This window comes from Brienomyrus brachyistius, chromosome 24 (assembly GCF_023856365.1).
Source record: "Brienomyrus brachyistius isolate T26 chromosome 24, BBRACH_0.4, whole genome shotgun sequence".
In the NCBI taxonomy this organism is placed as follows: Eukaryota; Metazoa; Chordata; class Actinopteri; order Osteoglossiformes; family Mormyridae; genus Brienomyrus; species Brienomyrus brachyistius.
This window is the reverse complement of record NC_064556.1, coordinates 4,710,339-4,727,924: the sequence shown is the minus strand read 5'-3', so window position 1 is coordinate 4,727,924 and position 17,586 is coordinate 4,710,339. Positions and strand designations below refer to the sequence as shown.

Here is a 17,586-nt window from a genome sequence, read left to right as displayed (position 1 = left end):
ACCATGTTGGTTTTGATATATGGGTGAATAGGAGCTGCTGGGGAGTGGGGTGTGGCTCATTAGGCTATATTGCTATACCTGTGATCAGAAGGTTGTTTGTTCCAATCCCAGGCTCAGCAAAGTGATTTCGCCACTGGGTCCTTATGCAAGGCCCTTAACCCCCAATTGCTCCAGCGATTGTCGGACCCTGTATGTTGCTTTGGAGCATTTGCCAATTAAATAAGATGGGTTTCCTGTGAGGGTGGGGCATTTTTATATACCGTACAGGAGGAATCTGCTGCTTCCTCTCCATCCCAGCACCCACATGTAATTTAAGAGACTCTCAACTCTCTCCCTGCTATCCCACTTGAAATCTACACCCACAGAAATTACCTTCTTCATCTGGGGGGGTTGGGTCTTTAGCTGAGCAGGCTAAAAATATTTGTTCGCTGGGACTGCGGGCCCGACGCTTTTTCCGACGCTTCATTTTATCGATATCATGACCCGGGACCGAAATGAGTATTTGGAGAGAGGCAGCACCCACTGGGCCACCAAATGAAGTTAGCTTAGCCAGAACCTTGGATCTTTATCTCTGCGAGCTTCTCACACCTATTCCTGAAGGCTTTTAAAAGGTTCTCCAGTATAAAGGAGGCAAGGTCGACGTCCAGTTAGTTTGAAGCTGTTAAACTTTCACTGTAGAGTCGACAGAGAGCACTATACTAAGCGTATCATCAAACGGCATGAAGAATCGAAGTAAATGCCTTCCACTGGGTCTTCTTCTGTCATAGAACTAGAGTTGCTTTCTAGAATCTATGTCAAAGTGACAAAAAGAGATACATGCTTTAGATGTTAACCTATCTTTCATGGGATCTAACTGGCATATACAGGGCTGTGCAAAAGACTAAGACTGTCATAGGAAAGATGTACAGCTGTTTTCCAGCTATATTTTCTCAGAATGAAAAACATTTAATATTACAAAATATGCAATTATGAGTAAAACAATAAAAACCAACAGGAATGTCTTCTGTTCTCCAAAAAGTTTCCGATATCTTGCTGGGCGTCTAGATGAACACCGTTCCAGTTCCCAAACCTCTCCTCAGGGGCACCTCAGCCATTGCATGTGTTTGTCAAATTTCACCACCAGCTCACTTAATTAATCAATTAAACTAGTTCTTAAAAGATACTATGACACTGATTCGCTATATGAGGCGTGCTGATGGTCAAGTCAAAAACCACATGGGTATATTTGATGGTTGCGGCTGGTTGTTGCTTAATTTCCAGCCAAATTACGGTGCTCCTAAAGTACCTGTCTACCACACACCTACACAGAGTCCTCTCCACTCTCTACCCCAAACCTTCTACGCAAGAACAGAGTACTTACTTAAAAGCTTTGCTGTATTTATTGCAGTGATTCATTAAACTCCGATCATTTGTTTTGGGTTTTCTCATTTTATAAAGCATGAATTTTAAATTTGATCCCTTTTGTTGTTCTCGCAGGTAATTACATTCCTTTCCCCACTGACAGTATCTTGAATCCTTTACCAACCCCCACCCCACATAGCTATGCGCAGAATTCACAGTCAGAAAACCCGCAAAGCTAACAACAACGGCTAGCATGCTAGCATCCCCGCGACTTATACTGTATTCCTACATAAACGTGGCATTCCGTCTTATTAACCTCGAACATCTGCCCCACACGAGCCCACCTTTGAACCCCCTGGTGGAAATCGCAGCCCATTGTTAAGCAGGCAGTGTGGTTTGGTGGCTAAACGGTTGCAACACGAGAGGTTCAGGCTGCATCCTTCTTGCACGTCAGTAATGCAGAGTCATGCAGATGCTTGTGCAGCTAAATAGCTGCCACGATTCCTCAGAAATCTCTTCAGAAACCTGCTAACTGACCTTTCTAAGGCTCAAGGGAAAACAGATCCGCACTAACACAGGTATCATCCAATCGCAGTGGATTATGGGTACTTTTAAGGGACTAGCAGCTTAGGAAGGAAACAACTTTGCACGTGGCAGACATCTGATTGGTTGGTCGCACCTCCTCTAGTTTGCTTAGACACGCCTCCTCTAAATCTAATTGGTCATCTCTCGGGAACCAATCATCTTTTCCTTCTGCCCTCAGGACATTTTTGTGCAAGTAAAACTCCCGTGAGCCATGACTAAAGTTCCCTTCTAGCTGGCCTACGACGGAGACGTTCATTGACTCAACAAAGCACGTACTTGTGCCCTAAAGAGCAGACCTTGTTTCACACGCCTGTAGTCATCTTGCATACAGATGATACCGATCTGGTGTCTTCTGGCTGATTTAACGCGGTGAACCGAGTTCGGATTCCCCCAAACGATGGCCACCTGTTCTCCTCACCCCTGCCGAGGATTCCATCCCGCAGCTGTCCCTGTTCTCTCCGTCAGCTCCGTCCCTCTTTAGATACCTTCTCAGGCTCCCCCCACCATTCCCTCCGCTGTCATCTCCATCCTCTGCCTCCCTTCTGCTCGCACTGCACACTGCCTAACGTCACTGGTCAGCCGGGAAGAGGAGCTGAATTCCAGCTGAGGGTAGAGCGATATATTAATTTTTAGCTGAAAGTGTCGAGCGCAATGTTTCTACGGTGTATAATAGGAAGAAATGTTAAGTCACCCTGCTAAAACATCCATCCATCCATCCATCCATCTTGTAATGCCTGCAGGTGTGGGGAGCACAAGGCTGGAGTACACGCTGAATGAATTATTTTAGCCAAGCACAATGCTGCCTCTTCATTTATCCCCCCGAGATCCAGGACTCCTTTGATGCTGATGTGATTAGTGGAAAGATAAGAGCAGCCCTGCTTTTGACAGCACCAAGGCTGCCCTTTCCGACTCTCACCAGTGGCTTCATCATAAGACAAGGGACCTATATAATTTACATTTTACTTATTTTGCAGATGCTTTTACTCAAAATAGTGTTTTTTTTTTTTTTTTGAGAAAGCATGATCAGACAATCTCTGAAGCAATCAGCAGTTGAAGATCTTGTTCTCGAGCCCAGCAGTGAAATCAACTTTCCTACTGTGGGATTTGAACCAGCGACCTTCCGATCATAGGCCCAGGAGCCAAAGAAGCGCATAGGGTACATAGCCCCCTTCCGGTCCTGGTTCAGGATGGCCGGTGCTTTGTTTCGATCAGCCAAGACGCCCACACGTCCCACTATGTGCCTTGGATTCGGCACCTCACCTGTCGCCAAAATGCAACGAACTCTCCGGCTTGCAGCTGTAACCTAGCACATTAGAGGAAGGGGAAAGCAATCTAAATGCAAAGCATATTCAAATCAAACCGACGATCAATGATGTTGTTTAGACGGTCTCTACGGAAACGTTTTATTGAGCTTCCTCTCTGGTTTGCATTGCATAACCCAAAAGGCATTCAGGAGTATCTGCAATGGCTGGGCAGGTTCGATCTTCACGGTACCTGCTTCTCCAGTCGCAAAGGACATGCTACAGACATTTAACTTAAAATGACCTCACCTTTCACAACCTGCACGATCGTTCTTCGCTAATTATGTACCGAGGGGGGGGAGGGGGGGGAGGTAGATTCATCCTGTAACTACTTGACCAGTGTATAAACTGCTTCAAAGGGTTAGACACTGGACTGCGTCTCAAAGAATCCCAAAAGCGACCTGGATCGCTGACCAGCTAATCGATAAATAACGGAATCCGTGATAAATAAACCGGCCCACTGATTCAAGGTATGAGTCTGTCAGTGAACCGTAGACCCCGTGCTCAATGAATCACTTATCTTTGTTTTCGAAACCAATTACCGATGATGTGGTTTATTGCACCCGGGACCTTTGCAGACTCAGCCACAGCTCCTGTCACATGGTGCTTTTCTTTCTGAAAAATCTACAAAATCACAATGTAACTTGTGTGGGTGGGGAGATGGAGTCTTAACATCCAATGAGTGAGCGAAGTGAGTCATGTGATGGGTGAATAAGTGAGAAGCGTGAGCAAATTACACGCCCACCATGATTGGCATTAGTGAGCGGCTAACCAACCTAAGCTGGGGACTGTTTATGAAGTTATGAATCGCGTGTTTGCCCAAACGTCAATTGCTGCTCGAACGGGACAGAGTGGGAGCTCATTGAACGACTCTTAACTTTAGTTTCGGCATCACTTGACGCAGTTGGAAGTTCTTAAATCCATGGGCAGAATGTTAGCGTTGCATCTCCCGGAGTTTTCATCTTCTATATCTACCACAGACTTTCTTTCTTTTTTGTCTCTCTACACCATCATCTTTTGCTTTTTTTCTCCTCACTTTCTAATGTTGTGAAACGTTATCTGCTGTTACGCCTGCGTATGGCGCCGGTCTAAACTATTTGTTGCTGCGTAAATCTTTGTTGAGCAGTACGGAAAGAGGTCAGTACCTTTGAAAAATTGAATAAAACGTCAGACAAATCTTGTATTTGTCAAAATTTCCACGTTCCGTATTACACTCCATGTCGTCCATTTATTTCGTACATATAAGAGTACCAGAAACGAGGGATTATTCAATTATTACTTATTTGCTTTCTTTTTTTTCTTAAAAAAGCTCAAAAATATTTTATGTGCATGTGAATCGATGGATGGATGGAGTTCTCACATTTTCTTAAAATCTTACAATGGGAAGAACTGTTGGGTTGCCTTCATGTGCCCAGATGGAGCCCTGAGATTCAGATGACAGTCTGTACATGAACTGACAATAATGTTCATAAGAGTTTCTTCTTGTGTTCTGACTTGATTCCCTAGCATGACAGTGCTTTTTAAACAATACCAAAGGATTTGGACACATAATAATACACTACGCTGATTACTGATAAGTCGATTAATATAAAAGCTGAAGATTCAACATTAACAGCAAAAATTAACGACTTGGCAAGATGTAATCTTATGTTTTAACATGGTCGGTCCGTGTTGGTGCCGTAGACTACACAAAACTATAACATTAATAAAACTATGTATTAATTAAAGAACAACTTCTCTGAATTATGTATTAATTAACTATATGACGCCTTCATTCCTGGCGAAAGGTTCAAATCACGCAGAGTCTCATGGACCTTCGACTGGCTATAATCGACGAGCTGCAGCGATAAAGTTTAAACGCCACAGCTGGATTTTTAGCAATACCTCACTGCAACTCCGTCGCACTCCTCCAACCATATATTGAAACTACAACAGAGATTTATCGACATCTTGCTGAAACAACATTGATATTCGCACACAGAATTCATTCGCGAAGGGGGAAAAAACGCGTATGCAATTCCTCAACTTAATTTCAATTATATTATATTTACAGTACTATATGGACATCTTGCTGGGTATGTCTTCTTTTATTAACGTGTATTATAGCTAAATATTATAATACCCCCCCCCCCAAACCAAAACTAACGAGTGACTAATAGATGTATAGGGTTAAAATGAAGGACTGGGGTGGGTTTTTTAACTAGCGGAGCATAAATCCCACCCTTCGTGTCTCCTGCCTGTCTCAGAAGGCGATTAAGATGCCGCCCCCCTTTACACCCCTGACATGTGTCTTCAGGGCGTTTCAGACACTGATTACTGCTATTGAAACCTTTCACTTTATTCCTACATCAGTTCCTATCTTCGATACACACGCACACACACACACACTGAACAGGATATATATATATATATATATATATATATATATATATATATATATATATATATATATATATATATATATAGGCTGAAAAACATTCATCAGGCTGCATTATTTTTTATAGTCATTTATTTTTTCAACATCATCAACATTTTTTTTAACTAATTACAGACCCCTGTCGTTCACCCGAAGCTGGCCGAATAGCGTAGCCCACAGCCGCGTGTGTGACCAGCATCCTGTAAACGTGGCTACCAGCCGCAGGCGCTATCCTGGTTGCGCACAGAAGCATCATATTCTCTTCTTGCAGAGGTTTTCTAAACGCATTGCACGTAAGCATCATTTCATAAGAATGATTTAAAAAAACTGCTGTTAGTTTGGCATTTAATAACAGTCAGCAAAAAAGCACCGAATATACATGGATGAGAAAGTAATGTGTTGCGTTATTTCCCCAGTAATTTCCCATTTCATAATGCTGAGATTTGTAGCATTCATTAACCCCCCCCCCCCAACATCACCACACACACACGAGCAGCTCACACTCTGAAACCCATTCCTCTTAAACCCAAGCAAGACCACCTTAAACCCATGTTAAAATTCAAAGCAAGGTATCTGCCCCCCCCACCCCCCCCCAAGCATGGACCAGCATACTGTAATGAATCAGACTCCCGCATCGGCTGTTGTAAAAGGAAAAGTTTGTCTGTTTGTTTCTCTGCTTGCTTGTTTCATATTTCTTGCCCACCGGTTAGTCTCAATGATAATATATGACCACGGGAGGTAGATTAAGTGAAATGTAAAAACAGTGAACACCAGTTTCACAATAATTTCGTACTGGAAATTTTTAGATCTACAGCGTTAGATGCATCTAATGTATCAGCTTGCAGATGTATCAGTTGTTTTCTGCCCTTCTTTTGTATTTTGGACGCCTGTGATCCGCTTGGTCCATGCTTCGCTTTCCCCTTTAAATTTTCCCCCAGCCTGGGAAATTGCTCTACCACCAACATCAGCAGCCGCTGCTCCTTGATGTTGTGGTAGCGTGTGCGCATGCGCCCCACATTGGAATTACGGCACTGGCAAGAATAAGTTGGACCTCGTCTGTCTTCACTGAAATCCAAAATCATATCAAAACTATGGCGATGCTGAGAATTAGAAAAAGAAGCTATTTCGGCATTTGGACTTTTCCTTTAATCGTGGCCGTTGTTTGTGCGCAGAGGTGAGTGATTAGATGATTCGTACTTTCTCCGCGTGCATGTACTATATATTACTTGTAAATGGACATAGAAACATCTTTAACTAAGAATGCATCTCCCTTTCTTCTAGTGTCAATGACCCTAGCAATATGTCACTCGTCAAAGAAACTGTGGATAGACTGTTGAAAGGATATGACATTCGCTTGAGGCCAGATTTTGGAGGTAAATCAAACCATTTAATAGAGACACTTATTTAATGCAATGGTGTTTTATTTATAAGCATGCGTGGCTATTTCTTGAATTGTGTGAATTGCCAGATGCAAGAGCTCATTTTAAAGTGAAGTGCACGTTGCTTCCGACCGTGAAGGTAGCGGGCCAGGCTTTCCGATAACATACAATGTTCATTTTATAGAGACATCGCTTAAACCACAACGGATTGTATGCTGTTTTAATGCGTAGTTTATGAGGATGGCATTTGAAAACTTGCACCGATCTAATACGGAATTCAACTTTTGCAATACACCGATTATCTTTGAGTCCACCCGCTATGAGGTGCATCTGTCTGTTACTGTATGCGAAAATACACGTTGATCATCTGTTACGGTCAGGTTGTAAATGTCCATTGCAATTTTAAGGATGTTAATACCAGTGGTTTTAACATGCGAAAGCAAAATATCTATATAACCTACATAGTTTCTATGAAAGGGAGAAAGTAGTTTTCCATAGTGTTATCATTCTTATTTTATTAGAAAGATCGTGTAGTATTTTAGAAATCAACAATTGCATTCACAACCAGACGTTAACTCACCGATGTAGTGGATATTTATTACCTGGATGCGGGTGAGATACAGATTATTGGCTAATGCACGGCGTATGGGGCTGTTTCATAGCAGAAACGCCTGCATTGAATATAGCGAATTTTAAATAAATGAACAAGTTATTAACGTATTTTTTTGCCAAACCCTTTTGTTGGTTTGCAGGTCCCCCGGTGGGAGTAGGAATGAATATAGACATTGCGAGCATAGATATGGTATCTGAAGTCAATATGGTAAGTACACCATTCAGTTACCTTTACCTCGCCAGTCCTCCGTTCGGTACAATTTCCGGCATCATCTGAAATGTATAGATCACGCAGATACAAACATAAACGGGATGCACTGTCCCCCCCCCCTCCCCCCCCACTCATTATCTGTATTGGATGGTGCACCGTTAATTCATTCGTAAGGGCTGGCCGGGGTAGACAGGGCTCGTCTCCTTGAAACGTCTTACGCCGGGCTGTTGAATCACTAGCAAAGTGGCATGTACTTGATCGTATTTGATTCTATTGCTATTTATTACGAAGATAAAGAAATACCCACGGAAATACGCTGCCATTCAAAAACAATTGCACGGCTTACGTGAGCACTACGTGTGTGTGTGTATGTATTTTGTTCCCTCGTACTCGTAACACATTGCTTTTCTGATCGTGCATACCAGCAATCTCCTGTGTTTCATAATGGGGCTTCCTTGAAGGTCAATTCATAGTGTTAAGTCAATCCTATGAAATACCACAACGCATTTCACATTTTATGGCCTGAAATAATATAAAGGGACGAGCCGACGTGCGGTGCTTCACGTTAGAACGGCGGAAGCCAGTGTTACACTTGCGGGAACATATGTTTCAATGACGCCGCACTTCACTGTGCTTCACAGCCGCCAAAGTTTTGCCTCATGCAACAGCTTCCCCTAGTGGTAGTTATAGAAAACGCAATTAACCATTGATCTCCCTACAAACGGATCGATTAATCAACATTCATACGTCAAAAGCGTGCATGCGTAGAGTGGGTGAATGCACCAAAATCCAAATTAATTGTACGTCTATTTTAGGTTTTACTCCTTATTTTTGTAGCGTTGTTTACGTATTAAGTGGATTTAGTGGGTATTTGCAGTCTAATCATTTAATGCAATTGTTCTGTGATCTATAGTAAATTCATTATTTTCCCTGATCAAAATTTTAAATTCAAATCTAATTATAGGAAGGGATTTTAAAGGATTTTATAACGGAATTTAGTTGGAATGCTTCAAGCCTTTTGAAAACTGAACTATTGACCTAAAATAATACAACAGTTTCAGAATTTGTGTCCCACCAGGCATCTTATACATCCACTTACTTATTTCGGATCCCGGTGCTTGACATGTGCACATGCTGTACTTGCGTATGTAAAATTCAGAGAAACACTGTTGCTGCAGCACCAACGTTATGTTATATCTGTTGCTTATTGTTGATAATTGATTTTTAATGACTTCAAGACTGTACGACTATTATAATTGCTATGATTGTCGCCATGACTACTGATTGTTTTTATATTTCTTTTTTGTTTAGCGCAAAAGTCCATTGATAGTGTTAATTCCATTTTGCAGTTTTTAGTATTTGCCACACAAGACACCGAAAACAGCTCATGCCGTATGATGTTCGGTGTAATGAGCATTTGTACTTTGTGACATTCAAGAGAAACGATGTCCAGCCTCTCTGTGTCCCTGTAAACCATGTCGAAAGTCTGGATATGAACCTAAATGCTTTTAACGTTCAGGCTCCTATTGACGGACTTGTCTTTGTGCTTGGACATCCTGCTGGGTTATTGTTTAAAGATAATGACATCGGCATCAACACTTTGAATATATGACCTCAGCTCTTTATCCTGTGATCCCAGATTGCAGGAAACTCTCGTACATCTCTCATTGGTCCATCCCTGTTCTTTTTATTTTCATTCCTGAACATAGACCCAGCATCTGCAGTCATCGCGTAGTAGTACAGCTGACACATTTGTACGTGACTAATGACGGATTTTCAAAGCAACCCATATGCACTGTTGTACAGTTCAGAATCAATCCATGACCAGCTCTTACGATGTTTTCCATGAGTTGGATTGTCTTGTATTACTGTGTTACTTTGTAATAATTTTAGCTGTTACAGAGAGCTCTATAATTCACTAACAGACTCGGCCCTACCACAAAGTGTTAAACCACTCTCAGAAATGGTTCCCTGTGATAGGAATACATATGAAATTCCCGAGAGGCCTGCTGAAAATTCCATCCTGCGATGTATACTTGTAGCAGCTTTTCACGTCGGCTCAGTGATTCCTTGCATCCTGAATTCTCTTTTCGGAACTTCAGCTGCCGGGCGCACTGCCAGGATGACTTTCCCAAGCCTAAGTGAGGGACACCGGTAATCACTACAGAAGGAGTCTCCTTTGATCTGTGACCCTACAGTCTCTGCGTTAAGATTAAAGTAGGGCTCTTCTTTACATCCGTACCACATCTCTGTAGACAGATGAGCAGACTCTGCACTGACACTGCACTGACACTGCACTGACACTGCCCTGACACTGACCTCTCCAGTGATCTTGGCAAACAAGTATCTGTATTGGTTCTCTTTGCCTCCAACCATGTAAACTCACTGGATCCAGTTACATTGTTTGGTTTATGGAAAGCGGAGGAGCTTTAGATTAGATGACCTCTTTGTTCACTCAAAGTCGTTCGATCCTCATGCCCCATACAGAGGAATTTTGAAAGATGCACTTTCTGCTGGTAACATTTTGCACAAATAAAAAAAAAAAAAACTCCACACAAAAACTCTTAGGGCTGTGAGACTGCCTTAGATATATCTGCTCAATGTGTGTGTGAGCCTGACCTCACATCACGGTCTGCTATTTTTGGGGGGTGGGGGGGTGGGCACAGGGATCTAAGTACTGCTGGAGGTTAGGTCATTCTCTTTGGATGTTTTGGCGGAGTAACAGAAAGTGACTAACATAATGGGAGGAGAGCAAAGGGCAGCGTATGACTTCGGTTTTGATACCCAGACATTTGTGATTGTTTTTGTCGTCCTGTCTGTTGCTTCTGTCTCTTTGTGTGGTGGCACGTGCATTCCGAGCTCAGGCGATAAGCACCCAGAACCAACTCATACAGAACAACTAGCGTGGAACAACCAATATGGTTAATTGGAAAGTGAGCGGCCCAAGGTCTGTGCCATGAGCCACTTCAGGGCACAAGCATGTGCTTCTCTTGTAAAACGTTTCATGCAAAAATATACGAACAAGATGCTCTGAGAGCCTGACGGGAACCAGCCGTTCATTTCATGCAGAACCAGCATCATAGTTCCACCGAAAAAAATATTGGTCTGCAATTTAAGTTAAGATGTATAGAATTTATATTTCCACCAGAAAACATCCAGCTCGCTTCAGGCTTTGACCCATTAATACAGCACTAAAGTGATTACGGGCGCTATACTGAAAGTAGAAAAACATTCAGAGAACTAACAACCTCCTGTCAGGTTCCACATCCGGCCTTCCTTCCGGACATCTTTGGGTGTGACTTTTTAAATCACTTTTTAAAAATGGAATTCATCATGAAACACGAGCGATTAACGTTCCCCTCCATCTAGACTCTTCAATTGTTATCTATGTAATTAATCTTCGACAGTGAGCTTTTAAGAACATCTGTACACTCGAGAGATACAGTAGAATAGAAAATGGGCTTATTTTCTCCTAGCCTCTTGAAGGTGACTGAACCCCAGCACTGGAGCAGCGTTTATTAAGGCACTGAATCTAAACTTACAATTCTTCCCCGCCTGATGTTATCACATAGCATTTAGCCTTTTCTTCTTTAAATGCATCTGCCATTTTGCCGTATATAATGGAGCTAGCCTCTCCAAAGATTACTGGATAAGGAAGCGGAATCCGGAGACTCGGAAACGCAGAAACGCAGATGCAGTCTTTCATTTTCAGCCAGGCTTTGCCAAGGAATGGCATTCGGATTTGGTTCAGATACTGTCTCAGCCTTCTTGTGGATTTTTTTTTTTTTTTTTTAAACGTGGCCCTACATTCTGGCAAATGTGGCAGCTGCCATACGTTTTGTTCATCAGCTGCGAAGTGGGATCTGGGTTCCGTTTATAGACGTGGTCGGTATTAGTGAAAATGTGGTATCTGTTTGAGTGATATATTCATTTTCTAGCATCATAATCCCCCAAGGGGCGGCATGGTGGTGCAGTGGTTAGCATTGTTGCCTCACATTTCTGGGACCCGGGTTTGAGTCTCCGCCTTGGTCACATGTGTGTGGAGTTTGCATGTTCTCCCCATGTCGTCGTGGGGTTTCCTCCGGGTACTCCGGTTTCCCCCCCACAGCCCAAAAACATGCTGAGGCTAATTGGACTTGCTAAATTGCCCATAGGAATGCATGTGTGTGTGTGAATGGTGTGTGAGTGTGCCCTGCGATGGGCTGCCCCCCCATCCTGGGTTTTTCCCTGCCTTGTGCCCATTGCTTCTGGGATAGGCTCCGGACCCCCCGCGACCCAGTAGGATAAGCGGTTTGGAAAATGGATAGATGGATGGATGGATGATTCTCCAATAGACATTGATTCAGGCTGTAGTGCCTTTTTAACATCCCTTCCCATTGACTTTTGACCCTGTCTCCGTTGCTGCCTTGTCGTACCATTTTGGATCGTCGCTGTTTTGTATGATCGGTATATTAAAAAATAAAATAAAAAAACAAACCTGAAATTGTTGCATTTACCAACAATTTTATCAAACAGTCATAAATAACCCCCCAAAACGTGCCTTTGGTCAAGCTGTGAAAGAGTTTTTATGTCCAGAATTATGGCTATGAAAAGCAATCGGGGCAGTTTGCAAAACGTACTAGATGGCTGCTTAAGTACAGCATGAACTCTACATGTTTACTGCTCTTCAAACTGCAACGAAATACTAGACAAAATCTATATACTGTAGCATTCTGCTGGAATGATACACCTTAATGTTGTTGTTTTAGTCGGCGTTTAAAAGAACACCTTTCTAATAGCACAGACCAACCGAAGAAGCATTTAGAAAAAAGTGCTTTAAGGATCATTTGTCTGGTGCATGTGCTGTAACGTGAGCCGCAGCACGTCAACAAACATCGACGTTAAAAGGTTTCCATCCCCTCACAGCCGTTAAAGCTCAGCTTCCTCGGCCGGCCTCACACATCTGTGGTCATGGGTTCCATTCCGGCCCCACCTCTTGTGTTCTTTGCCGCAATTTCAACCCGGGGGCTCATTTAATTCCATTCCACCTAATACTCCCCCCTCCCCCCCACGAAATCATAATAAGCCAGATCCTGGAAACGAAGGCGCGTGTCGTCAGCATTCAATAAATTCAGTATCACCGGCTCACGTGTTCTGAATCGAACGTGAACGAGGGGGGTATCGACCTGAGCATGTTCAGACACCCCCCCCATCATTGTTTTGCCTGCCTGGTGATAACAGTGACAGCTGACAATCCAGTTGGAAGGATATATATTCTTCTATGAGACCTGTGTAAGATCCTGGTTCGAAAGCAGCGCAGGGAGCCTGACAGCTGCAAATGCTGTGTGCTGCATCGTCACGATCAGTCTGCGTCTGGAAAATGGGCCTGGCATCACACTGAGCGCCTGCCCAGGACAGGGACTGCTGGGTGGCTGCGGGAGCCAAAGGCAAGAGTCACCTTTAAGACAAGACCCATTCATTTCTGGCCTTATATCCAAGTATGTGACATCTGCCCTTCTTGTGACCCAAGGAATAGATTGTACCTCCTGTGTGCCTCCTCCATACTTTTTCATGTCTTCATGGGTGTGGTGTGGCTCAGCAGGTCAGGATGCCATGTTTGTGAACAGATGGTCATTGGTTCCAATCCCACTGTTGTCTGCGTAACGTCACTGTTGGCTCGTAACCCTCCAGTTAGTCTTGCGTCTGGCCAATTTGCCGTCTCAAAGGTAGGTTGCTCTGGATGCAAGTGCTGAATAAGTAAACATGCAAAGATGTTTTTTGCTTTGAATTCCTGCACGTGGGAACGTCCCGATGAGGGAAGGTGAAGGGTTAAATCAGACTGCTACAACCAACCAAGGCTAATAAATTGTAGTCTACCTTTGCTGTCGGTACTTTCACCGTGACGGGCTGTCCGTTGATTTTTAAACGAGGGGCTGCTCTTCACCTGAGAGCTTTTGGCTCGGCGGCTTGAGTTTCCGCAGTGCCTCAGAAAATTCCGGGTCCTCGCTTTTACTTCCAAAGCACGTTTTCCCGGCCAGAAGCGGAGAGACTGGAGAGAAACGGTACAAAATGCTAAAGCGCCTTCTCCCGTCGCGCGGAGTGGAGCACTCCGCGCCAGAGGGAGAGATCACATGACCGCCTGCATTATACAAAACACTCTCGACATCAGGAGGCTCCGAGTCGGTCTGTGGCGGCAATTAATGTCAAGTAGTAACTTCTGAGCTCCTGTTCCCTTGTTTCATTTTAGCCGCTTTGATTCAATGTGGGGGAAAAAAAAAATAATATACCTCTGCAGCACTGTAGGTGCTTTCATCATCTCGGCTAATGAGACAATATCAGCGTGTTCATTTCGAGAGGCAATTATGCCGGGACGACACCGTCGTGTTGGCAGATGAAGTTTCCATTTTAACAGTCATGGATTCATCAATCGAAAGTTACACCGACTTTTAAGGTACCCGGAAAGTGCCTCGTTCGTCTTTCGCGCTGTTGGAGGCTTGCTTGTCTAGGGTCCTTCCTAATCGGAGAAGCCCTTGATGTCGTAGTCTTCCTGTCTCAGGCGGTCCCCATTGGATAGAAATAAAGCCTATATAAATAATTTCCTCTGACATAAACAAGGAATCCCCCCTGCAATCCCAACCAGCAGAAGTGGCTGGAAAATGTATGGATGGAAGAGCAATGATTCTAGTCTGTAATTGTTTTCGTTTTAGAACCCGTTACCCGAGTGTTGCAAAGAAGCTGATTTCTGATGAGAATGGGTTCAGTTCTGGGTACAGGGTTACGGTCAATCTTTTGCAAGAAACACAGCGAACAAGGCCTAAGTCACCCTGAAGGAGGGTTAGGGTTAGGGTTAGGTGCCAGTCCAATGGAGGTTACACTTATATTTCAGGGGCAATCAAAAGATGCCAGTTTGCCTACCTGTATGTCTTTGGTCTGCAGGGTGATATGCTAAAAATCTACCGACGGAGGAAGTGGGATCGAATCCCCCAGCCCTGCCGACATGACGCCCAGGTGCTACCTACCCATGCTGTCCCACCCTTTTGATCCGAGTCATTAAGAATTTAGATGAACCCCCCCGTGGTACAGAAGTTACTAGGGAGCCCAGAGGATTGCACACGGCGACGTCGCTGGGAAGTCATGACCCACACCCTCCAGTAAATCACCCAACCCTCAGCTGGGGGAACATTCCGGGTCAATTACTGATGATATGCAATCATCTGCAATCACTGCTAACGAGCGGTTCTGAGTTTAATTAAACAAAGTTGGCTGTAAAACGGCACGTCGACAGCGAGCAGAAGACAGGGGCCTCTTTAGCACCTGAACCGTAAGCACCCCGCTGATAGGCTCAGCGGCATTGTAAAACACTGATAGGCTATCTGGTAGTTCAAGCGTCCAATCAGCCGGTTCCTTCTCAATTTTATGAATGTTAACTGATGGCTTGGGGATTAACAGACATGAAAGCCTGCTGCTGTCTAGTCTACAATGACAACGTTTGCCATCCATAAGCCGATCCTTCGAGTTTAGGGAAGGCGCGGGAAATTAGCACGTAGCTATATAGGGGATGTGCTACAAACGGGGCCAAGCTTTAATGGGAAATAAGCAGGTTTTTTTTAGCATTTCCATGTTCAAATGCTGCACTGGAATGGAAACTGGTGGTTCACAGGTAATAAATACGGTATATTCTTACGCGAGACGCTAACCTGTGGGATATAAATGTAGGTTCCTGGATGCACGGGATGTATTTCGGAGCATTTAGATTGTTTTCTCGGATGAATGGGATTGTGTTGGAAGCTGCAAGATGTGACCCACACTGCCTGTTCGCTAAGGCCATTAGCCATCAAGGATTTACTCAATATCTTGGCTTCACTTTAGCTATTTGAAATTTCTCTCTCGATCTTGTCTGCCATTAGTGCTGTTCTTAAGCCCCTGTCATTGTGAGCCTCTAGCTCCAGTTTCTGGGCGTATACAGGGGCGGGGCCAGAGGGGCATTGGCCCAAACTGAAAGCTGATTGGCCGCCAGAGTGCCCCCTCTCCTGTCACTCACCGATTGAAAACATATCATTGGCCAAGGATGGGTTGCCGCCCACCATATGAATTAAGGCCCCTCTCATGCCCCTCACCTAGAGTCGATCCTGCTTCAGTTGCTCTCTGCTCTCCGATCCACTTCTTGTTTGTCGCATTGGTCAAAAGCACCTGGTAAATAAATATAATTGTAGTTCTGCTTGGCACTCTCTCCGTCTTTCCTCTCCTGGTCTTGAAAGGTCTCTGATCAGAAGCGCTGTAAACAGCCGTGGATCTCCAGCACCGAAATTGAGTTCACTCCAGTTTCCTGCCACGGCTTTTAATTAAACGTTCGGCAATGCTTGTTCATTTCCATCAAACAAATATCTTTTAATGAGTCATAATGCATTTTTGCATGGGTCCTGTATCTTTGGCGAGTTCTACCTATTAATCCGAATGGCCTGCAACTCCAGTAATGCTTACCCATTAAATGTCTGGTTTGTGTACTGTTTGCATTAGCACTATTAAACATATTGAGATCTAAGTAGAGCCCGATGATGTTTCACTTACCATCTGGAACCACCTGGCACTTCCTCTTGGGTTCCAAACTAAATGCCGAGAGATGCACGGTTCTCTCTCAGGTACTCCCAGGAATGGGTAATATTTCAAATATGTATCTTAAGTTTTGTAATTTGCATTTTCAATACATGAATATTCACAACTCAATTTCAATGCATTATTTCGTATTCATGCTTGCAATTCCATATTCATAATTTACATGAATATACAGTCTGGTGTTTGCAATGCATTTTGTGGTTTGGTTTACTTTTATAACATATGTATGTTATCAGTTTTACTTCCAAAGTTCTTGGCAAGGGTACGTTACATTTGCAATGAATTTAACTCTGTGTGTTAATTTTCCATTTATTTATTATTTTCTTAGCATTTATATTTTGTTATGTGTTATGCGACCTGAACAACCACTCTGCTAATAAAAATGTAATGCTGCTCTCTTCACTCTGGGAAAACTGATTACTGAAGTTTAAGACGGACTTTGGCTCCAGGTTCGATTTGGGCCTGATGTTCTAGATCTTCGGACCTCTGATGTTTCACAAGCACAGTAAACATTAAAAAATAATAATAATTCAGGAAGCCGAACCACGTTGTTTCCTATTGCAAATAGAAAACCGGAAAAAACGCCCCAAAATAGACTTATGTTGTTGGTTCAGTGTTCAAGCCAGTAAGTAAATGGGAATATGTATTTTACACCCCTGCTGCTGAGTCACTTCCTGTAAAAGTTCAGCCTCTTTCTCTATTTTAAAGAAACGAGCTCAGAAATGGAACAGAAATACTAAAACACAGCTGGCTGCGTCTTAGCATGATGGTACGTAGCTGCTAGCTTCAAATTACTTACCACCAGCGGAAAGTTAATTGGAAATATTATTTTGCATAAACTTTTGTAACAAAGTTGTCTTTCTGTCAAAATCAAAAATAGGGCTATTTTACAGATGCGTGGTTGTGTGGCAGACAAGTAGCCACGCAGTAAAACACAACCCACCCCTACACCTCCCCCCCCCCCCCCCCCCGCCGCCGCCGCCCCCCAAAACAATTACTGATCAGACACATACGGTAGGCACGCAAAAAAAAATGCTAAAAAAATTGTTCACAAAAGTTTGCTTAAGAGTTTCTCAAAATTAGCCCCCCGATCGGCAAAATTTCCTGAGCCCCCTCCCCCACGATCAGCAGAACCTTGTCTGACTCTAC

The 17,586-nt window shown here is 43.6% G+C and overlaps 1 protein-coding gene across 2 annotated transcripts in view; it reads left to right on the top strand.

Moving 5' to 3' along the window:
• Window positions 1-6,665: 6,665 nt before the first annotated feature.
• Window positions 6,666-17,586, top strand: part of LOC125720217 (gamma-aminobutyric acid receptor subunit beta-2) — a 53,939-nt gene continuing 43,018 nt past the window's right edge. For both annotated transcript variants that reach the window (XM_048995425.1, XM_048995424.1), the window contains exons 1-3: window positions 6,666-6,817; window positions 6,925-7,016; window positions 7,775-7,842. In XM_048995425.1, coding sequence (XP_048851382.1) covers window positions 6,735-6,817; window positions 6,925-7,016; window positions 7,775-7,842 — 243 coding nt within the window. In that variant the 5' untranslated portion in view covers window positions 6,666-6,734. The remainder of the gene's footprint in view (window positions 6,818-6,924; window positions 7,017-7,774; window positions 7,843-17,586) is intronic.